The following is a 22,944-nucleotide window of genomic DNA, read 5'->3' as shown; positions in this document are numbered from 1 at the left end:
TCTATAATAAAGGAAACATAATATACAGGAAACGTTACTTTTTAAATATGCATTACCTCATGGGATATCAGATCAAACTGCCCAAAAAGCTGGCCCATAGTGATTGACTTTGGATTTACAGTTCTATAAATGACTTTTTCTTCTTCACCATAACCACGCTCTTTCATAAGAGACAGAGTATCTGCCAACACATGTAGAACTTTGGTCTTCCCAGAAAATGGCTCCCCCACCAGCATGAAGCTGTTAGATGGAAAAAAAAATCCTACTATTAATAAATCTGTCTTGCAATTTAGACTTTCACAGATCACATGAAGACCAACAGTACCAAACACACTTAAAGCCAATTTTCACCTAATTTTCAAAAAGTGAAGCAAGTAAATTTTCTTTGAATATAAAAAAAATCTTTTCCACAAACTCACTTATTTGCACATGCAAATATGATTGCACAATCTTACAGAAAAGATTAATTAATGAGCTGAATATTAGCCATCACATAGCTTATGTCATATTGTATATATTTCCTCCAGCTTCACTTCTGTAATAAAAGCTAGGAATAAAATGGCACAGATCTGACAACTAATATTTTAATAGAAATAATGTTTACAGTCCTAAGTTTTCACCATACTGGCATCAGCACCTAAAAACATTACACATGTGCAAGTGCTTCTGATATCAGGAAGAATACATTCCTCAGAAATACCTCCACAAGAACTTTGGGACATGCAAAAGCAGTGTCAATATCAGCTGTTCCAAAGCTGATTGGAACAAAGAGGAATAATATGCCACCCTCAAAACCTTCTATAACTTCTATAACTGCTACAGTGTAAGTCAGAATTACAAAAGAGAGTGCAGTGATGAGAACCTTACCCGTGTCTAACAATCATCATTTCATACGTCTGTATCATTTTCTGCATAAAAGTTTGCACAGGTTGGACATTATGTTGAGTGCAACATTCATTGGCACATTCCAGAAAATCCTAAAATCCAAACAAATCATAATCTTATTCCTGCTACAATTAAATTATTGTCCTGCACGACAATAGAAGAGTTTATGCTCATCAGAAAGGGTTTCAAATTAATTAATAACTAAAATTGCATTAGTCAGAATATAGCAAACTTCCTGGAGGAAAAAACTCCCAATTCTGTACTTCATGTGCTAGAACAGAATTTAACTACAATTTTTTTCTTAAGAAGGTTCAGGAAACCCTCAGGAACCCTCAGGAAACCAGCAGTATGCTTCAGAATCAAACACTTTTTTCAAGATTGTAGTATTTACTGAAAATTAAAAGTTAATCAAATTTGGTTTTTCCAACATACTCATCCTTTCCAACCATTCTCCACCAAAGATTGCTTCAAGTGTTGCTAAAAATAAAGTACAAGTACAAACCTTTATCTCACTTCATTATTTCCAATAATTAGGAAAGAAAACAGGAGGCCTAAAACTTGGCAAATGTGCAAATCAGTTCTCAATCTCTAATGCACAACTCTTCTGAATGTAAGGGAACTCTGATGTGGATTAGATTCAGCACAGATAAAAGAATTCCCTTTGCTACAAAGTTTCATGACAAACATTCAGCAATTTTGCTCATCTTGAAATACCTCACTGCATCAATGGCACCTGATTACACAGCAAATCACCACAGAACAATCAACAATGGTTATTACCAAGGAAAAATAAGAAGAGTACTTACATTGTAGTCTGCCTCAGGAAGCTCGATTCCAGGAAATAAATCACTGGTTATACCCATGAACAGAGGTATATCATGTGACAAAAATTTGGGCTCATTCACATCTTTAATTGATCTAAGAAGCTGGAAGAAACAAATACGCATTTTGCTGTTCTTATTAAGAGGCAGAGCACAAGGCGTTCAGCAATTAAAATAACCTAGTATGTAACAAAGATGAATACATTAAATGGGGTCTTTGATAAGAAGCCCAACCATGCAATCACCAGAACAGCCCAGGAAAATGCAGCATGTCTTTTATTATCTTAATTTCACAAACTATAAAACAGGGATCAGTGATGAGATAAGATATGCTGGAACTGCCTTCAGACCTTAGAACTGCATATATCTATGAAACTCCTTAAACAAATATTCCCTCAGGAACTCACCAATATATCTTCATCTTCTGTGGGAAATTTTAACTTCAGGTTCCCCGCAGCCACCAGCACAGCCTTGACTGCCCGCATGCCATAGTCGTAGTGATACTGAGAGGAAAGCTGTTCTGAACAAAGCCTGTAGGTCATGACTATCTTCACTGACAGGGACTTGGCATTCAAAAATCCATAGGAATAGAGGGAAATTTCTGCTATCAGAGCATAGTTTGGAACCATCATGGCTACCGTTCGGAAAAGAACCTGGAATACACACCCAAAGAAATATCTTCAAATAATTAATTTAGGAATGGAAAGCAATGCAGAACTTTTACAGCATTCATCCCCCCACAAAACAGTATTATCAATATTTGCAGCTTAAGACTCCCTAGGAATTTAACCTGAGCTACCACCAATATCCATCCTAATGTACAATGCAGTACATTAAGAAAACCTGTGCCCCCCAGCTGTTTTCCCTGAGCACTGTCTCAAGAATGCAAGAATGCAATTTGCCCCTTGCACAGATACATCCAGCAGAAAGGAAGAGAAATGCTCTCCACGGCAGGTGAGAGAATGCACTTTCTTCCTTTCAGCAATCTCCTCCTGCTGCACCATCTCTGCTTTCAGTTAGCAAAGCCTCTTCATGGAAACAGCTCACCTGGACAAAAGTCATCACAAAGGTCACAGATTCATCTATCTTATTATTTTACCTTCAGATTATCTGGAAGTTCAGAACGTCCTGCATAACCTGGATTCATAGTAATTGCTATAAAACAGTTGGGGTTAAGCTTCAGCTCAGTTCCTTCAAAATTAAATATTTCTAGCTTCATCTGTATGGCTCTTTGGATGCAAAGGATCTGCTGTGCCACTACAGACAGCACTTCCAGCTCAATGCGATTGAATTCATCAAAACATGCCCAGGCACCTGATGAAGCCAAACCCTTGAAAAACTGCAAATGAATAAAGAAACCAATAATATTGCTAACAGAAAAGATTCAAAAGAAAGTAAGAATATAATGCTGGAAGTTTAATTAAATTTAAAAATTGCAATTACAATAATAATGCTTGAACCTGTTTAGATCATAGATCAGTGATTTACTGAAGAACAAAGTTTTTGACTCTAAAGCAAGCTAAATCAGAAGATCCCAATCCCATGAACTCTTGTTTCCTCCATGTTTTAATTAGCAACTTAATAGACTTTCATAAATTACAGAAAATGAAACGTACAGAATAGCATATAGCATCCAAGGGCAGCAGACTACAGGTGCCACATTTATTTGTGTCTGCAAAACAGGGACCCTGAAATTTTCATGCTAAAAATAAAACACAACATATATTTATTTTCTGTTTACCTTTCCCATTGCCAGGTAGTCAAGGCCATCAGAGCAGTTAAAGACAACACACTGAACAGCAAGAGCTTTAGCCAAATCTTTGGTGGTCTCCGTTTTACCTGTTCCTGCTGGACCCTCTGGGGCACCACCGAGGTTTAAATAAAAGGCTCCAATCTAAAGCATAGAAATAGTTTATGGAAATTATTTGTATGAAATTCTTCTGAATAAAAATGGAAAAATTAAATTACACTTGATAGTTTCATGCACTTAATTTTATTGAAGATAAAAGGTATGGTTTTCCTAATTAAAAAGAATCTGAAATGTACTTACAGCTGGGAAAAATAGGCAAGAGAATTTAATTTTGATGCTAACAGAGGGTTTAGCTTTATTATCATCATGACCATGATTGGTTACTCAATCTTTATTATACCCAATCTTTCAGTTCTTGTTTAGATACAACTTTCAAATTAAATTTGTTGCAGTTGCTTGTTGCTACTCTTTTCTCTCCATCTGTCCTTTAATATATCTTTTTCCTCTTTTCTTTTTCTTTCCCACACCATCCCCCTTTGATGTATGTCCCTCCCACTGACTATTCCATATTCTTTCCTATACTCCATTGAAGTAGGAGGAAATCTGACAGAAAACAAAAACGTTGCAGACTTTAAGCAAACAGTCCAATCCACAGTTACAGGGCCACGTCTGTATTGACTGACAAGTTCTGGGAATACTTTATTAAGATCTTGGTGGGCAAAGGACAAGACTTCTATTTGCCACAATGCCACACTTCCACCTGCTGTGCTCTGATTCAAGGCTTGTGAGCCTAAAACCAAACCAGACTACCAGCTGCATCACCCTCTCACACCAACATACTGTGATGTTCTGACAAACAGGTACCAAGCATCAGCTATGGCCACACCACGTGTGCCTAGCAAAACCTGAAATCATACTCCAGCAAAGAGACTGCAGTAACTGATAATGAGAAAAACTCTATCTGAGATGACTTTGGTAACTTTCAGTTGTCAGGTTGGCTGAGGATAAAAAAATAGAATAATAAACACCTCTGCCAAGAGCAGGGGTACTAAAAAGCTGCCAAACTTGTACTAGTCTTAGGAACAGCGTGCTCACAAGTGAATCCTTCTCCATTTAATTTAGCAGCCCCAGAACATCAGAAAAGCACTTTGTGTTCTCATAATCTTTACAGTAATCAAATATTGTCTTTTTTTCCTGTGTGTTTTAAAAAAGCAGAACCATGACAGAAGAACACCCTAATGCTTCAGTCCAGATCTGTGGTTATGAGTGATTTTCATGTGTAACATTCTGCAGAAATGACAAAGCCCGTTCTAGCAGCAATAGCAAGCCCTAAAGGACGGCTGCAGTGCCGCTGTGAGCAGCACAGAGCCCAGCAAGCACCAGTGCAGGGTGCAGGAGCCAGCCCGTACCAGGGTGCGGTAGCACCTGTCTGTCAGAGGGGTGATCACCAGGCGGGGCGAGTTGCCCAGGTACTCGTAGGCGTATTTCACATTGCAGTTAATGATGCACACGCGCACGTTCTCGTTCTGCCAATAATAGCGCAGCTGGGCAAGCCACTGAAAGTCTGTTTCATTCTGCACACCTGGCAAACAGAGTTGACAGCAATCATAAAAGATGTTGTAGATAGCTGGATTTTCTATTATGGTTAAATTTAAAACAGCTGTGAAATTATTAATGCTGATGTTTGTAGCCAAATACTCACAAACCCATCTTAGTGCTGTACTGTTTTAGGCAGTAAAATCTGATTGGTTAATGATTTTTCATTAACTATGTGTTAAGAAAAACGTCTTCAAATATAATTACCACTTCCAATCATTTCCTTGATGACATCTCTAGCATGAACATCAAGAGTAACCAAGGCACCCAGTGTAATCCTTGTTTGCTTTGACAGTTTTCCTCTCACCAGCTCTACAATATCATTAAGTTGAAGCTGAAGTGCATCATAATAATCCTTTAAGCCCTAGGAGACAAAAGGTAAATTTGAGACTAGTTATATCACAGTTTCAAGTGTTCCAGACTTCTACATGTTGACTAGATATCTTAACAGAGGCTGCTTATTAAGCTACTATTTTATATTGTCATGGTTTTTCATCACATTCTCTCATAACCACAGTTTTGCATTTATGTTGCAAAGCTACATTTTAAACTATGATTGCTCTAAATAAGAATATTTAAGTACTTGAATGAAGGGCATAAAGCACTGTACATAAATTCATTTATGTCAAACAGAAATACTCAAAATTTTAAAATTTTACTTTAATTGTAAAAAACTGTTTGATTAAGCAAAATACACCAGCTGAAATGAAACACTAAGAATGATTTTTTTCAAATGATGCATTACACAGTACCTGGGACCCTTGGAGAAGAACTTCATGTACCTCACTTGTCCAGTACATTTGAGACACACACAACACTACTTGGCCAGGCCACTCCAGAACCCAGCGCTTTCTCTCAGTCTCTAGATAAGCCTGAAAGAGTTACACACATCATACAAACACAGTGCCTGGGAATAAATACAGCAATGTAACACAGCAGTTTATAATGTAATCCTGTTAATATTCCTTGCTGAAGAATATTATTTTCCTATTTGCAATGTACAAATGGAGCTCTTTTCCCCTTAAGTTCACAATTTTTTACCCAATAATTTTAAATATTCTTAGAATTATCTTTCCATATTACAGAAATATTCACAACTTGTTAACTTCATACAAAGAAATATTTTCTGTCTAACGATTTCCTTTTAGGAGGAAGCAAGCATATTACAAGTGTTCTATTTCTAATTCATAAGAAACCTGAACTATTACATTGGATGATATATCCCCAGTACTATAGAAGAACTACTTGCATCTTATTCAAACTAAACTCTAATATATATCACGGGCCTATTAAATACATGTCATGTTAACTTGGTCCTGGCCACATGACTTCATCAGCTCCTGTGTTGAGGAAGAATTTTAGAAAGCCAAGAGACAGCCACAAAACAAAGATAGGTGCTACAGTTCTTAAATTATCATAGATCTCATACCATTCTTGATCTGGCAATTACATCACGTACAGTCCTCAGCATAACATCTTCTACTTGAATTAACCACTTCTCCACTGCACCTCGAGCTTCAGAAGTAGAAATGTTTGAAACCAGCGTCACACGCTCCCCTTCAGAGCTACACATTCCTTTGATGTCCAAATTGCGAAGGAAGTCCAGCTTAGCAATGCCCTCAAAACACTTCTTCAAGTGAGGCTGGACTCTAAGAGGATCCTTAGTCTCTGATAGGATCTCCAGCATTTCATCATTAGACAAGAAAAAGAAGCTAAAAAATTAGGAAAAATATACAGCTGCATTATCAAGCTATTTTTAAGACTGAACTTGTTCCCAACAAAAAAGCCCCATTCAGAATCTGTGGGTTTTAAATAACCAAAGCTCATCATACCGGGGAAAGAAGAGACGTTTCTTTTCAAGGTAAGCATTAAGCCCTTTCATGATTTGGTCAAGAAGTTCATTACATTTCTGAAGCTTCTCTGTTAATCCTTCAAAGGAAGTAGCAACAAGAACCTGTAACAACAGGTTACATGTGCAAACTGTCAGCTATAAATGAAGTATTTCAAACAGAAGAAATTACTCAAATAAGGAACAACATAACTTCTTTTCTTGAAAGCCTAGGGAACTGAAATTGTAGTTCACTGTATATATTCCAAAAACTAAGCATCACCTCCCATCCTCAACCAGAAAAAACAAAGGCAAGAGAAGCTATTGCTTCCTGTCAGTATTGGGTATTTCCCTTACCTTTGGGTCTTCAGCACAAAACTTCATAATCTCTCTCCACTGTCTATCCACAGTCTGAAACTGCCGTCCCTCTTCTGGCATCTGTTGCATAATATCCTCAGAAGAAAAGATGGGTTCCAAATACAGCCACTGGGACTGCACTTTGAGCCACTCATCAATATTCTCCTGAATTTTAATCAAGCGGCTTTCCCATTCCTTAATAAATGTTTAAAGAATGTTAACTTGACATTTCCAAGCAAATAATGAGACAAATTATGATAATGAGACAACAAATTCAGAGGTAGACATAGTAGTATTCCAGCTCCCAAAGAGAAAAAAAAAAATCTACCAATAAACAAAATGAAAGAAAAATATTTAGGAGTGTAAGTTCTTCCATATATACAGATAGCCAAAGGAGCTCAGAAATTTTTACTCACTTGGAAATTAATTTTCCCAACTGCATTTATCACTTTATTGCTATGAAGTTTCAACAACTTAATTGTTAAGCAATAGCCAGGAGGCCACCAGTGATAAATTCCATTTCATCTCCCAACAGCCAGGGCTCTTTCAGCTGCATGGCAGCAGGGACACAGTACCAGCAAAGCCTCCTCAGCTCACAGGAGATATCCAGCAAGTCAGGACAATGGCAGACACCACTGGAGCAGGCTGCCTGTACAGTGTAAGTGAGCCTGCTTGAGCCTGAATATTCCCACATAAACCAACAATGAACTAGGGAGGGAAACTGCAAAGCAATTCCAGCAGCTTCTCTCCTGTCAATAACCATGGTGTCAGCACCACAAACACTACTCTAGCCCTGAAATTCAAAAGCAAGTGTAAAGCACTGCCATCATTGCTCTGAGGCCTGATTTAAAAACACTCTCCCAGCCATCAAGAACTTCCTTTGCCCTGAGGAAAACATTGTAATTCAAAATTTGAGTCCAAAACTCAATAAATAAATAAATGTTCTTATTAGCAATAATAGAAACATTATTTCCAGTTATTAAGAAGCAAGGCAAATGGAAATAGTGATTTTGCAAAATATGAGGAAAAATTATCATGTTCTCTTGGTTACACTTGAATCTGAATGGAAGAGAGAATTCCAAAACAGTAATATGTATGACTCATACTTATGACTTAAAAGATTCTTGCTGAAAAATCAATGAAAACATTTTGTTAACAATTCAAACAATAAAGTTGTAATACAATCAGTATACTATTGCACTACAGTTATCTTACAAATAAAAAGGGTTGAAAAAGTACTCATTGTACCCTTATTTCAGTCTCAAACGGTTTAATGAAAGGTGATCCTCTCATTGTCTGAGTTTTCATAATCTGATCATCAAGAAGAGTCTGAATATCATCCACTGAAGACAGAATATGAATACCAGTCTCACGATACACATTTGTGGTGAAGGAAATTGAATCCCAGGTTTCCTTCATGGTAAACATTGCTTTTTCCAAGGAAAATTCCTATTTAAAAAGGAAATAGCTTGGTCTAGTCACTGATTTTTTTTTTTTCCAACTCTAATTCAATATATAAGCATATCTAGCTGAATAAACTATTTTGCTCTAGCAGCACAAATTAACCATTTGTTATTATTTTTCCTCAGTATATTCTTTTCTGGCACACAGAAAGCAGCACACTTGACAAACACTGATGATGTCATATGAGATACGAATTCTTACACTCATTATTAATATATAATGGGCCAAAGTCTCACCAAATCTCCTCAGTTGCATAATGGCAGAGACAAATAATGCTAATAAGTCATCAAAGTATTCAATAAGAGACCTGATGTCACATTTGTCACTCAAATCTCTGCGCTCACCTTGCTTGCGCTTACACTTATTACTGTAAACTGGTCCATGTAAGCAGAGAGCTTCTGCTTCAAAACTTTTCTCAGGGTAGTTCCAGCATCTGGTGTTATATCAAACCCTGCTATGTCTGACATCTGCTTCCAGTGACGTTCTCTCATGCCAGGGTTACAAAAGACAACCACTGTGGGAATATACTCCTAAGTCAGAAGAAACATTTATAAGGTGAATATTGTCATTTACATTATTTCTTAATTTTTTAATCTTTTGCGTGCATTAAAATTCTGCTACAGCAGCTGAAGACAAGAAAATCTTTTCCAAAAAGTGCAGATGGCTGCACTTGGTTTTCCATTCAATTTCTAAATAATTATATCAACTACTGAAGAAGAAATATAAAAAAACTATTAAGCATAATTTTTCAGTGATGCTAAATTTTGCTTCTATTAACATAACACAGTCCCATTTCAAAATTCCCAACTACATCCTTAAACGTTTTTCTGCATCCAAAAATGACTTTTCTCCTGGATGTGTGCTCTCATTGCAATTCCGGAAACTATTAAATAAATTTTAAAATCCGATTTTATTAAAATGAACGAGACAGGACAATCTGGAAATGGGGATTCAGAACAGCCTCACTCTATCACTGACTCATCATCATCTACATGTACTAAGCCCTGAATTTAGCATTTGTCCCTCAGTATCAGATATTAATATTGCTCATGTTTTTTTACCTTAAATTCTTTAATCTGCTCCAGAACTGAAGAGCACATGGTAAGAGTTGGATTACCCATCAGACCTGTGTATCGCGCTGCCTTCTTCTTCTCCGTTGCCGCTTTCTTCTGCTTTTGTTGGAAGAGTCTGAACAGTTTGTACATCTCTCTATAAAATTCATCAACCTCAATCTCCATGCTTTCCCCATTCAGCTCCAAAAAGTTCCCATCCATCCATCTGAGAAAAAAACAAGGTTACAAAACAGAATAACAAATGTAGCCCACAAATAATTATCACTTTGTTTTGCAACACATGAATAGCTATCTAAATTAAAGCAAAGCTCTTCTTCCATATTATTGTTATTCTTTGCAAAATTCTAAAGCCCAGCTAAAAGTGGCTCAACCACATTCTTCTGTGTATTTGTGTAGTTCTCTTAAGTCAGACACATACTGAAACTGAGTAACTGCATGAATGGACAAATATTTAAGTTAAACTCCAGAGAGAGATTGACATTTGACATTTAAAAATACACTAGGTCTTGTATTTTCAAACACCCCACACTTTCAGCCACAGCACATTATAACTTCTAAAGAATGCATGAAATAATAAACAAACTCCCTTTTATACACAGAGTTCAGTTTTGTGGTAGGATGTAACCACCAAACAGCAATGTACTGTTGAACCCACCATTCTGGACAGCTGCTAGGTTAAAACCAGTTTTGGTTACATGCAGCTGATGAGCTCTCTAGCTGAGCTCACGTGTGTGATTCTTGGTGTGATTCTTGGGGCTGTCCTGTGCAATTCCAGGACTTGGACTTCATCATCTTTCTGGGTCCCTTCCAGATTAGGAAGTCCAATGATTCTATGATTCCATGATTACATTTTAAAAATAAAAACAAATCAACTTTTTTTTAGCTGAATTAAAAACAGCAAGTCTGATATATATATTACCCTTTTACTTTGCTTACTAATAACATGTTGACAAGAAAACAAATCCATATTCTACATCTGACATGAATGAGACCAGCATAAGCATTTTTCTCACTCTCCCTCTCAGAGCATTTAGTGGTGAATTACCTTCTTTCTGTTCGCTGCCATTTCAGTATAACATTAAAAAGTCTCTGGTATGGTTCTATGTCAGCTCTTAAGTTGTTGAGGAGAGGGAATTCACTTGGTTTCCATCCAAGCAGAATCTCTTCTTTATTAAGAGCAGCTACTGTTTCATCAGTGTCCTGTATTGCTTTCTGTAAAGTCCTCACGTCAGTCACATACTGAAATCAAATCATAGCATGTCTTGAGAAATAAGCAAATTGAGCTCTGAACAGCTTATATCAAAATATAAGCTTTCACATTAAAATTTTAGAAAACAAGATTTAAAAACTTCTCTGCTTATTGATGAGTACATAAACTGTGAAGAAACCAGATGAACATTATGAAAAACAAAATTGGTTCTCATTACTGAATTTTAGAGTATTTTCAAAATGTGTGGTAGTTTTAAAACTTACTGCTCCAGGAGGCAGGCACACCATTTTTTATGTACATGGCATATCATATTGGTAACTGGGATTTATTAGCTTAGGATTTCTGTTTTGTGCTTTGAAGTGCTTTGTTTTTTAAAAAACCAATATTTCTTACTATGCAATATCCTCCAATTAAAGCACAAGACATGCTCTGAAAATTAAAAAATACTGCTAGAAATTAATGAAACTTTGGAGCCAGTGGTCTGCTCTTCACTAGCATAACAATTAAGTTTTGAGGTTTGTAGGAAGAAAGTGTCAAATTGGTACCTGTGCTGTTTTTGCATTAACTGATTGGTGGTGAAGAGGGAAAATTAATAAATTATTTTTGTGGGTGCACACACTCTTTCTGAACTTGTATTATTGGTGCCTATCAGCTAATTCTAGCTTTGTAGCAAACGTTCCTCTAAATAAAATGGTAAATGCCAATGGTAAACAAAAATGGGAGGGGGACTGAGCTTGGTACCTGTGGCAAGAGGATAATAAATGCTTTAGTTCACATTTATTACACTGATTACTTTTAATTACAATTTTTTCCATGATCCCTGGGCATTAAACACATGAAACATTTCTACCAATTTTATGTTATTAGTCAAACCTGCTGCATGCGATCCAGTTCTGAGTATTCTTCTAATTCTGACACAGATTTATAAACCTTGTCTAATTCACCATGCAGGATCTCACATTTCTGTTGCAATTCTTGTTCTCGTTCAGCTTTAGCCTGCTGGATCAGCTACAAAAGAATTTATTTTTGTCATGACAAAGGTGATTTTAAGTCCTTTCAATAATTACTTAAGTCCTTTCAATAAGTACTAGGTAACATCTTACCTAGTACTGACCACAAGCATATTAGGATCATCAGATTTGCTGAAGCTCTTAAGTTACAGTGACAGTTTTAAAATTTAGCCACAAAAAGCCCGCTTTTGTTACAAAAATCTGGAAAGATGTTATTCATGCATGTCTAAATTAGTAGGGTTCATGTTATATGTGTATGTACATTTAGCCTGCTGATGAAATAACAGCTCAAGTAAAGTGAGAAGTCTAACAAGCCAAAATATACCATAAAGTAAGAAAATGCTCTTACAGTATCATGCTCCTTAAAAATGCGGGTAATCTTCTTTGGCCAAGATATTGCTGTTTTATTTAGCTCCATGTCCTCGGGAGTAAATGGATAAACATCTATCAAGTAACTCATTTGCCGACAGCTCTCCTACAAAGAGAGGTTTCACAAAACTTTAGGTATGATAGATCTGTTCAAAATATAGGGCATGATAATATTATCTATAAAGATAAAATAAAAATCTACATTTCATGAACTTTTCAGAATTCAGAGCTCCTCCAGCCAATTGAATATTAACATTCAAAATATATGTGTAACATTTTTCAAATCCCTGCCCTGATCATGAGCTTGTTTCTCTAAATATGACTCCAGTGTTCTGTAAATCTATATGCAGAACTTCTAATGTTATTAAGAATATACAAAATATAATTTCTGCAGATATAAACATATAAACTATTACTATCAGAAAATCTGACACATATTCACACACACATTCACAAACTTCTCCTAATGTAACATCACCTATATTCTGCTCAAAGAGTAAATTACTTCTTGTGTGTTCAAAGTCTGTTGACTGTTTTTACACATAAAATGTTCTTTATACTGTCCATTACATTTTCACAAATAGATTTTTAAGCAGTCTTGAATTAAGTCTCCAAGTACAAAAAATAATCTGACTGATTTATTAGAAGCTGCATTTCCTCACAGACTTGCAGAACACATGGGAATGGGAAGAGAAGCAAATGCATATGGCAAAGAAGAAGCTGGACTTCCCACTTCTGTCTGAAGTAACACTGAGTTTACTCACACAGGCAGAAAAAAGTCTGCCCTCTGGAATTAATTATTTGTATAGGTCAGCATGTCCAATAAAAGATCAAAAACTAAAGGATAGTCTTTTACCTTACTCCTTCGCACCAGGTCCTGAAAATCTTTGGTTTTGACTTCCTTCATGTGTTCCATCATTTCTACCATATCTTCTGTTGACTCAGGAATTTTTAATGCACATTCCTTAATGGCTTCACATTCAGTGATTATCCTATAGGTTTATTTTACATAAAATATCAATATTTTAAGATGCTAGTTTGACTGGTTTCAAGCTCAGCTTTAATGCAATTAAAAATTCAAATTACTTCTTTAAGTATTCTCCCCTCACAAATTCCATTATTTATGAATCAAGAAGGGGAATATGACCAAGTCAGTCTAGACAAATTCTGGTTTCTGACTTGCAGTAATTGCTTTGTTTGGATTTTGGTATATTCTTCTGAAATAAATGCTTTAGTAACCTGTTGTAACTAAAAGAACTTCAGCAAACTATCATTAGTGTACACACAAACACTTTCCTAGTAAATATTGTCTCACTTTGGTAATGTGGAATCACTATAAAACTTGGCCATAATTTTTCATTTTAACTAAAAAATGTAGTAAGAGTTTCCCCAGTTAATCCATACCTGCAAATTAACCTCCTGTTTAACCAAACTGATATCCTGTAAGGTCACCCATACAGAAGATAAAGGGGAGGTGTTGGATATAATTTTTGTGAGTTTTAATAAGGCTTTTGATACTGTCCCTTCACAGAATCCTTCCAGAAAAGTTGTCCAAGTGTGGGATGAGTGTGTTCATGGTGTGCTGGGTGAAAACTGGTGAAGTGCAGAGCTCAAAGTGTTGTAGCAAATGGCTGGCAGCTGTGAGCAGCAGCGTTCCTCAGGATTCACTTCTGGGCCAGTTCTGTTCAATGCATTTATCACTGATTTTGATGCAAGAGTTGGATGCACCACCAGCATCAAGTTTACTCATCATACAGCTGTGAGGTGCTGCTGGCTCCCTTGAAGGATGGGACACGTTGCAGAATCAAACATTTGACTGTGATTAGGGGATGGAAGGCAATGAGTTGAAATGCCAGATTCTGCAGCCAGGATGCACACCAGCACAAATACAAATGGAGAAGAATGGCTTGAGAAAAGCCCTGCTGAGGTATCCACCAGGTAATAAGAGAGTCTAACTTTGACAGTGCAGTTAATACTGTAATTCACACATAAATCCAGAACAGTAATAAAGTTCTTGGATCTTTGATCTTAGATCTTTGTTCTTTTAGCTCCTCCATTACCCAAGTCCATACTAATACGTTCTCCTACCTTTTTTTGAGACTAACACAGCAGAAGAAAAACAACAGCCTGTGCAAACTGAGTAAGATCATTAGTTAGCCAAGAACCTTCAGCAAACAAAGCATGGTATATTTGCATTTCTACTACATGTTTCTGTTTATGCATTTAACACATAGAGCATTCACAAGCAGAAAAATTCTACTTACCTTTCATTTTCCTCTCTGTAATCTGCAAATATTTTGTCCATTAGCATTTTTGCGAAGTTATTTGCACAATTAGCCAAACCTTGCTTTAAATCCTCACAATTCAAACAGATCATAGGGAAATAAATCACCTCTGGCAAACTCATGATTTCCTTCTTGAGGGTGAAAAATTCATCTATGAACTTCAGAAAAACATCAGACTTTACACTTCAGAGCTGTTGTTTAAATACTTGGCTACATGAGTAAGTATTAGATACTGAAGAAAAGAAGTAATGCTTTCTTCTATTTACCATAAATTTTTAGGGAAAAAATAAGCTACATTGTAGGTAGTCCATGTATTTTTAGCTAAAGGCTAAGAACCTCTTACCCTCTGCTACCTTCTCATTATTGCTGTATTTATAGTAAAAATTATAAATAAAGTGTAGAATTAAAACTTACAGAAGTGTATTCATCAAAACTGGGTTGCTCTGCCATAAATGTGTTTATCCGTTCCTCTGCAGTTCCATCCACAAGCCAGCCATAATTTTCAACTACAATTCAATTACAACATATTTATATTACTAAAATGCATATGCCATACAGCAAGCTACGTATCACAAAGAAGTGACACAGCTGTTTACACACTCTTCTATCACTTACCATAACCTTTAAAATGTTGCTTTGGGCCTTCTAAGTTGTCTCTGATAGATTCTCCCAGAGTGGATTTGGCCCATTGGACGATGTGAGCAGGAAGCTCAGCATCCACAGTTTCACTGCCACCCATTAGCCAAGCATCCACCTTTTGGAAGTTCTAAGAGCAGTGCAAGAGCTGATTATTTAAATTTTAAAAAGCAGCACAAGGATATATATACTTTAAAAGTAAGTTGCCATCTGCAGAAGACATGATCCCAAAAGTATGAGACCCTAACCATGACCAAGTTCATGTGCTTTATACACATGTAGAATGACTTTTGCTGAAGCAGAGTTGAATATGAAACATGTAAAGGAAAACAAAAAATTATCCAACATTGCATTAAATGAAATTATTTAATATATGCAAATACAGAAAACCAACCCCAAAACACTTCTCTGAAAATGCTGCCACATGTGACTAGTGACCAATACTCAGTTTATACCTAATGCCCCCAGAAAGGCTCTCTTCCCTGGAACCACAGACAGGTTCCCAAGACATCAATCCTTTGATGTTGTATGTAAGAGTTTTTAGGGATTGGAGTATTTTCTTTTTCTTAGAAAGAAAGGCAGTATCAACTCTAATTTTCCTTTAATAAAAAATTATTGTAAATCAGCACACATATAATAAAGGTGTTATTGTAACTGCAGACCCAAAGAGCAGACTAAAACAATCAATAGCAGGTGCACCAAGTTTTTATAAACAAGGAATTACAAAATTACTTCAGAGCCTGGAGTGCCACTGGGCACCAAGATTCATTATGTGACCTGTAGAATCATTGTGGAAAATAAATAAAAGTTGCATTCTGATCCCATTGCCAGGGTAGTCAGACTCCTAAATCACAAGTATTTTCACATACTGAACATCTTAACAATTACATAACTAAATAAAAACAAAAGCACACCTGGAGAGTCTGTCCTATACATTCTACTACAAACAGAATTGCTTCTTCTAACTCTTGTAAGCTTGGATAAAACTCCATTCTATTTTCTTCAAGAGTCAAGTCCACTTTAAATATAGGCAGACGTCTTCTGTCTTCAAGATCAAAAAGTTTCACAAAAACTTCAGTTGTTCTTTGCAGTAATTCTTTCAGCTAGGTAATAATGAAGATCACCTATTAGTTGACATATAAAGGGCTCAACCCATTTTCCACTCATCCATTAAGCCAGGATTTCCACTCATTTTAGCACTTCTGGCCTGATTTATTGATAACTGAAGCAGTGTGAATTTTTCTAATAATTCTAAGCAGAAATCAGTTCTATTATTTTTTCTAATAATTCTAATTAGAAATCAGTTCTAATTTTTCTAGTGGTTATTAGTCCCAACCCTTAAATGATAAAACCTAATGAACAAGTAAGCATTTCAGTAAAGTCCATGCATCTATTTCTGCTGCAAAAGTAAGTATATTATTAATATATGCATGTAGAAACAAAATATCTTGAAAGCATTTTCCTTTGATTAGACTATTGTTCCATTATTTTTCTACAAAGCAAGTAATGTTTATCATGGGAGGAAAGATATTTACCTGATTGGACATAAGCACAGCCACACAGTTATAAAAAGAGTCCAGGTGATCCAACTTTACACCATGGAGGGATTCTGGCTGACTGAAGAGACCGAGAACCCTTTGGTACCACGTAGTTGTTATCTTGTCTTCTGCTTTAGAACAGCTTAGGGAAGCATCAGTCTTTAAAGATCTACAGTCAATGGGTCCTCTCAGTCTAGAAAAGAAAGTTACAGCCAGCTTTATAAACAAAATTTAAACAAACCAAACATGGAGTAAGGTACCAATACAGACTTTTGTATTACAAACCTAGTTTTTCTCTAGCAGGAAGCACAGTGGGAATTTACACATTGCTTCAGTAGATGAAATGGAAAGAAAAAGCCTGCCTCAAACTCCAGGATTTGCAGAACAATTACCAGAAAAAATAATGAGGAAAAATACTTTGAAAATTATCTTTTTGAAAACTATGAAAATTTAAAGTCCCAAGATTAAACACAAAATTCAACTTCTGAAAACCAGCAAGAAGTCTGATCTTCAAGGTTAGCATAGAATTTTCTATGATGATAATACTACTGGAAACTGATTTTTCAAATACTACTTAAACAGATTGCTATGGAAATTAAGCATTAAGAATAAGTGAACAATGGGGAGAACTTTACAAAATTTAAGGCAAAATACAAATCAAAAGGTCTGATATTACCAACAACTTGATAACAATAAAATATGTAACAGAGAGAAAAAAGGTCACATGTCATAACACAGAGTAACTTAATCACAGTACATTAAAATGGTGCATCAAAGCAATGTTCTACGATAAATAACAGAACTGAACAAGCTCATCTTTGCCAGCTTCAAAAACCTATATGGGTCAATATTTCAGCAGAACAGACTTTACCTGCAACTAGAGAAATCCACTACAAGAAAGTTAAAGAAAGCTGTATAACCAAAATCCAGCAGTGCTTGCATTGTGGGGTGAAGAATCCGTAAGGTGGAATTTATTTGGCTTTTCGCTTTGATGTAACTGTTACGCCACGTGCTAGAAAAATCCAGGCCTCTAAAAAAGAAAAAGCATTAAAAAGCAACCAAAACAAATAAACAAAAATTAAGAGCTCAAGCACTACTTGAACAAAGTACTGATACATAAAAGATAGTATTCAAAATTTTATTCTCTAGCATGAATAGTTAATTAATGCCACACACGTCCTCACTACCATGCAGTGGAAGTCACACAGATACTCTGGTGATAAAACATGCTCTGTCCTCCATGGTATTTTCAGCTGCTGCTCTACATAACTGTATAACAGTAATAAAACACTGTCAGTGCTAAAACTTTGCAGAGCATTCAGATAAGAGATGTTCAAATGCAAGATCCTCTGCAGAGATTTAAAAATGTCCCAGTAAGAGGCTCCAGAATTAATCTTGTACCATAACTCTGTCCACACAGCTCAACAAGAATGTCCCTCATGTAACTCTGTGTGTTTTGCCAGGGAGTTATTTGCTAACTTAATCCACTCACAGAGGTAATGAAGGCAAAGGTGCCTCCTCTTCCAACTTATCAAGTTCTTTTATGTCTGGTTTAACAAGAGCTCTTCTCACTAAAAAAAATACATGAACATTAGATGAAAATAAGGCAATATTCAATAGTCACTGAACTTCCTTGATCCAAGCACACAGTAGGAGGAAAAAGTAATTGTGTCACCCTAGTCTGCAAAACACGCTCTCTCAAAGGTAACTGAAAATCAACAGCTTCTGCTGAATTTTTATACAGATTTGGGTGCCTTAACTCCAATTCTGGCTCCTGCTCCTGAAGGTTTTCAGATGGCTTTGTGCTTAAATAATTGAACACTTGTGCAGTTTCTTTGCTGAGGGGACGGTCAGTGAGAGCAAGCGGCCCCTCAGGGAGCTGCCCATGGCACAGAGGGCAGGGAGCACCTGGGCAGGGCTCGCAGTTGTGTGGGTGAGTTTTAGAGAGCCCTGCAAGCAGCTGGACTCCAATCCTTATGGACCCCTTCCAACTTGATATACTCTATAACTGCAAGAATTGATGGCAACTTTGTTACATAATTACAGTGAGGTACTGTAATTATGCCACTGATGACATTACAAAGAAGTTAGTCCAATGTTAAATTGTTTATTTTTTAATCTACATTTTTAAAAAGATCAGACATTCACTAAAACATCAACAAAACTGAGCCCAATTTCAGATTCCAGCTACTACAAATGTAAATAAATTAATACATGATTTCTAGGGAAAACACTTTCAAAACTCCAGATCATGACTCTTTTTAAAAGGTTTTAAAGTAATATCTGAAAGCAGAAATTATCTTTGCAGATTTTTATTGTGAGCTTGCTCCTGCAACAAAAGCACCATCAGAAAACTCATGAATGCATTTGTGAATAAAAAGCTTAAAAAAGCTGCTGTTCCTGAAGAGGTAGAAAGAATGACTAGTACATTAAAAGTTTCTCTTTTCTTTAACAGCAAATAGCAATACATTCTTGCTTCAAATTAACTAAATGGGTTAAAGACATAATGAAATAACTTCATCAGCAATCAACCTTTTTGACATGAGCTCTGCAGCTGTCTTTGCTTGAACTGTAATTTCAGCTGGTTAACTTTTTACTGTTTCAAATAAAATAAGCATGTTTTGCCTTAAATATTATGGCCAACACACATTTGATAAGGCAGGAAAAGCTAAATCAGTAGTTGATTACAAAGATCCTGCCTGGCTGAAAGAACAAACCAGAAAAGTTATTTTAAGCATGAGAATATGGAGTGTATAATATATATACTAACATTAATACAGGTGCTCAGTAATCTGTGGTACTTACACAGACATCTCTGCATGCTTTTTTCATAATCCCTTACTACCTCCTTTAAAAGATCTTCAGTGAGCAGCTCTCTTTCTTTGCCCTTCATAAGTGACTGTGGCACCATGGCAAGCATGGACCTCAGCCACTGCTGCTGGATGGGAAGCATTGGATTGCTCTGCACACACTTCTTCAAAAAGAAGTATTCTGCCTGCAAGGACAAGATATTCAGAGGCCTAATAATTACCTATGTACGTATTTTTGGGTTAGGCTTGGCAAAAGTCTCTTTTTATTCATAATTTCTTCATTTCAAACTTTCTTAATTTCCTTAAAGGTAGAGTATTGAATTTAATCTTTTCAGTATTCACTGACTAATACCCTAAAAACTGCTTTGTGGTTGGTAGCATGGTCTCTCTGTCTTAATGTTTAAATATAAAATATTGTACTTGTTGGTATGGCATTTTCCTTGGTCCCCTGCTGAAGTTTATGACTAACAATAAGATAGTTCAAGGTTAAGGTTATTGTTCTTTGGACAAACATTTATCTGGCAAAAATTGTGGACAAACATCCTCCATAAGAGGAATGAGTCTTAGCCAAAGAAATAGGTATTTCTGGTTTTGACTAACAGCTTTTGTATAAAATCTCTACAGAATGAGTTTGCCTAACAACAGCTAGGCAAAACTGGTGTTACCTTAGCCTACTTAATATAAATATTTCAATACTAATTTGAGCTTCAACTGGCTCTCAGAGATGAAGTCTTACTTTAAAAGCTATACACAAATTTGAAGTTTAGTGCATGTTCTTCAAATGAAGGGAACGATGTCAAAAACTCCTTTTTGTACAGGCTAAGGTACAATCTATGACCTCAACTGAAAAAATCCTGAAGCCTGTTAGGTTTTTTTTTCCTAAATAATGACCTTTAACTAAAGTTAAATTATTATTGATAGATGCTCTTTCTAAAACACAAAAATACTTTCCCTCTACAGGACCACAAGACAAGATTCCTATTTTGCTCCTATTCCATTTTCCCTCACCAAGATTACTTCTTCCTGTTTAATAACAATAATTCTGCATAGCATACTCAACTTCTCTTAATAGGGGCCATTCACTCTTCTGTGCCAAAAAAAGCAAATGAAAGAATTTAACTCACCCTTAGTTGGCTTTCACTGTCCATCTGTATAAAAAGAAAAGGAAAATTGTTATATATGAAGAACATACAAACAAAAATACTGAAAATATAAAATTTAGCAAATATTATTCTTAAACAAAGACTTTATTCTACAGATACACGGGCATACATTTCAATTGAATTACCTGAGTACATAAATACATTTATGAATTACTGAGGAGTAAAACAAGTATCTTCAAGTAAATTCTAAGGAAAATATATGTCCCAATAACAAAGAACTGAATAGAAAATACTTAATAAAGAAATACTTTCTCACAGTAGAAGGCAGCTCTGCGATAGGAGGTGCAGCATTTCTCTCTTCTCTTTCATCCATGTCAATGTAATAGACTTCAAGAGCTCGATCAATTCTAAAGTAAACCACAGCATCAGAAGTGCAGAAAAATCACAAATAATGCAACGAAAATAATGCTAGCACTTTAATCAATGCAACATATTTTTTCACGTTTATCACTAAATCTCACCCTAATTATATGAAACAAACACTGTTATTTGTCAAATATCAAATGTGTAATGTCTCTTTCACTTGAATTTCAACATGTCGTGAATTACATGAAACTCACAGTATCTGATGAATGGTCTTTTGCTCCTCCTTGCCTTTGTGGTATGCCAGCAGTTTCTTCTGTGATGGTGTCTCTTCAGATACGACTGGTGGGGGTAAAGCAGGGGGACGAAACAAAGTTCTCAAAGTCCGTTTACTGGAAGTTGCCTCATCTGAGCGCTCCATCTAAAACCATAACAAAATCCAAATTCTAGAACCCAAGCCAGTCCAGAAAGGAGTTTAACACATGCATCTATTAAGTTGAATGTATGTAAGGCATAAAATGAGGTCACCTCAGAGATCTCCACAGTTTAGGTATGACTTGTTTCAAAAAGAGAACAATAGTTTATATGGTAAAATGGCAAAGTTCAAGAGAAAGTGTGTACATACAGAGCCTGTCATAAGAAGGAAAAAAGAGAGAGGAAGAAAGAAAGAAAAAAAATTCCAACAAATTTCAACTAAAAGATCACTCTTCTGTGGCGGCTTAATCGCCTGAGCGGGGCTATTCCAAAGACTGATGGTCGGGTTCCCCTGGAAACACGATGCACAAACTCACCACTGCTTTTCAACAGCTTCCCACAGGGGAGCGGAAAGACAAAACTACCTCCTAAATCAGTGGTATATCCTAAAACCGCACCAAAGCGGGGATGGTGGATGCACCAAAGGACACGAAGGACTCAATCACGGCCGGCCGGGACACGGCCTTTTCCCGCTCCCTCAGCCCCGCCGCCCTCGCCTCTCCCGGCGCCGCGGCCCCGCTCGGCACAACAGCGCGGTTACCGCGGAGCCGAGGGCGGGGCCCGGCCCGTGAGGGGTGCTCAGGCTCTCCCCGGCCGATCCGATATCAGTGCCTGTCGTGATGACAGGAAAAAAAAAGAAAAAGAAAAACTTGGAAAAATCTTACCTTGACCGTCCCTCTCTTCCACAGGGTTGAGACAATCCGAGCGAGTCAGAAAGTCCCTCTGCTCCAGGCTCTGCCTGCACCAAGCAGATCACAGCAAAAAGGCTTGAGGAATTAGAAATATAATGCCCTAATGCATCAGGTGGCTGTTGCTAAGCTTTTTCTTTTTGTGCAACTATAAATGGAAATTTTAAGGAACTCTACAGATTTGCTACCCACCTGCCCACACTTGGCAAAAGAGGCTTTAAGATCCTAATTTTGTGTCTGTGTAGGCAGAGCTCCACACGCAGTCTGAAGGGGGAGGGGGGGAATTTTATGTCTATTTCCCGAAGTTCTGGACACCTTCCTGGCGTGGCTCTCACTGCCAGGGACTATTCAGCGTAGGTCTCAACCCAGACATGAAATGTTTCCTCACGTACAGAACACAAATCCAAACTCTTGACGTTAAAGGATTTATCCACAGGCAATTTGCATCGGGGCGTTATGAGGGAGAGCCGCCCACGCCTCGAACGTCTGTTGGCCAGGAAGCTGCGCCGAGCAGAGGGGGTTTTGCTGCTGAAGGAGCAGAACCCGCTGGTACTGCGGCCGGCCAGACTCACGCCGTGCCGGCGGGTTAACGGCGGGGCGCGGGCTGCGGGCACGGGAGCGACGGCGCGGGGCACGGGGCAGCGGCAGGGGGCGCTGCCTCACTGCCGACGGCGCGAGCCCGC

The 22,944-nt window shown here is 37.1% G+C and overlaps 1 protein-coding gene across 1 annotated transcript in view; it reads right to left on the bottom strand.

Moving 5' to 3' along the window:
* The window catches only part of DNAH12 (dynein axonemal heavy chain 12), a 57,623-nt gene extending 34,754 nt beyond the window's left edge, over positions 1-22,869 (bottom strand). The window contains exons 1-32 of the mRNA XM_064724048.1: positions 22,454-22,869; positions 22,238-22,311; positions 21,356-21,519; positions 21,052-21,142; positions 20,757-20,780; positions 19,628-19,817; positions 18,315-18,393; positions 17,694-17,852; positions 16,820-17,015; positions 16,199-16,387; positions 15,264-15,414; positions 15,063-15,154; positions 14,628-14,806; positions 13,220-13,355; positions 12,344-12,469; positions 11,858-11,992; positions 10,820-11,013; positions 9,763-9,979; positions 9,046-9,231; positions 8,486-8,686; positions 7,238-7,432; positions 6,885-7,006; positions 6,482-6,764; positions 5,805-5,924; positions 5,260-5,416; positions 4,866-5,038; positions 3,448-3,600; positions 2,806-3,045; positions 2,114-2,359; positions 1,692-1,811; positions 868-977; positions 57-240 (exon numbers count right to left, since the gene is read on the bottom strand). Coding sequence (XP_064580118.1) covers positions 57-240; positions 868-977; positions 1,692-1,811; positions 2,114-2,359; positions 2,806-3,045; positions 3,448-3,600; positions 4,866-5,038; positions 5,260-5,416; positions 5,805-5,924; positions 6,482-6,764; positions 6,885-7,006; positions 7,238-7,432; positions 8,486-8,686; positions 9,046-9,231; positions 9,763-9,979; positions 10,820-11,013; positions 11,858-11,992; positions 12,344-12,469; positions 13,220-13,355; positions 14,628-14,806; positions 15,063-15,154; positions 15,264-15,414; positions 16,199-16,387; positions 16,820-17,015; positions 17,694-17,852; positions 18,315-18,393; positions 19,628-19,817; positions 20,757-20,780; positions 21,052-21,142; positions 21,356-21,519 — 4,812 coding nt within the window. The 5' untranslated portion in view covers positions 22,238-22,311; positions 22,454-22,869. The remainder of the gene's footprint in view (positions 1-56; positions 241-867; positions 978-1,691; positions 1,812-2,113; positions 2,360-2,805; positions 3,046-3,447; positions 3,601-4,865; positions 5,039-5,259; positions 5,417-5,804; positions 5,925-6,481; positions 6,765-6,884; positions 7,007-7,237; positions 7,433-8,485; positions 8,687-9,045; positions 9,232-9,762; positions 9,980-10,819; positions 11,014-11,857; positions 11,993-12,343; positions 12,470-13,219; positions 13,356-14,627; positions 14,807-15,062; positions 15,155-15,263; positions 15,415-16,198; positions 16,388-16,819; positions 17,016-17,693; positions 17,853-18,314; positions 18,394-19,627; positions 19,818-20,756; positions 20,781-21,051; positions 21,143-21,355; positions 21,520-22,237; positions 22,312-22,453) is intronic.
* Positions 22,870-22,944: the final 75 nt, after the last annotated feature.

The sequence above is a fragment of the Zonotrichia leucophrys genome, chromosome 12 (genome assembly GCF_028769735.1).
Source record: "Zonotrichia leucophrys gambelii isolate GWCS_2022_RI chromosome 12, RI_Zleu_2.0, whole genome shotgun sequence".
Lineage (NCBI taxonomy): Eukaryota > Metazoa > Chordata > Aves > Passeriformes > Passerellidae > Zonotrichia > Zonotrichia leucophrys.
The sequence above is the reverse complement of the archived record's forward strand: the minus strand, read 5'-3'. Positions and strand labels throughout refer to the sequence as shown.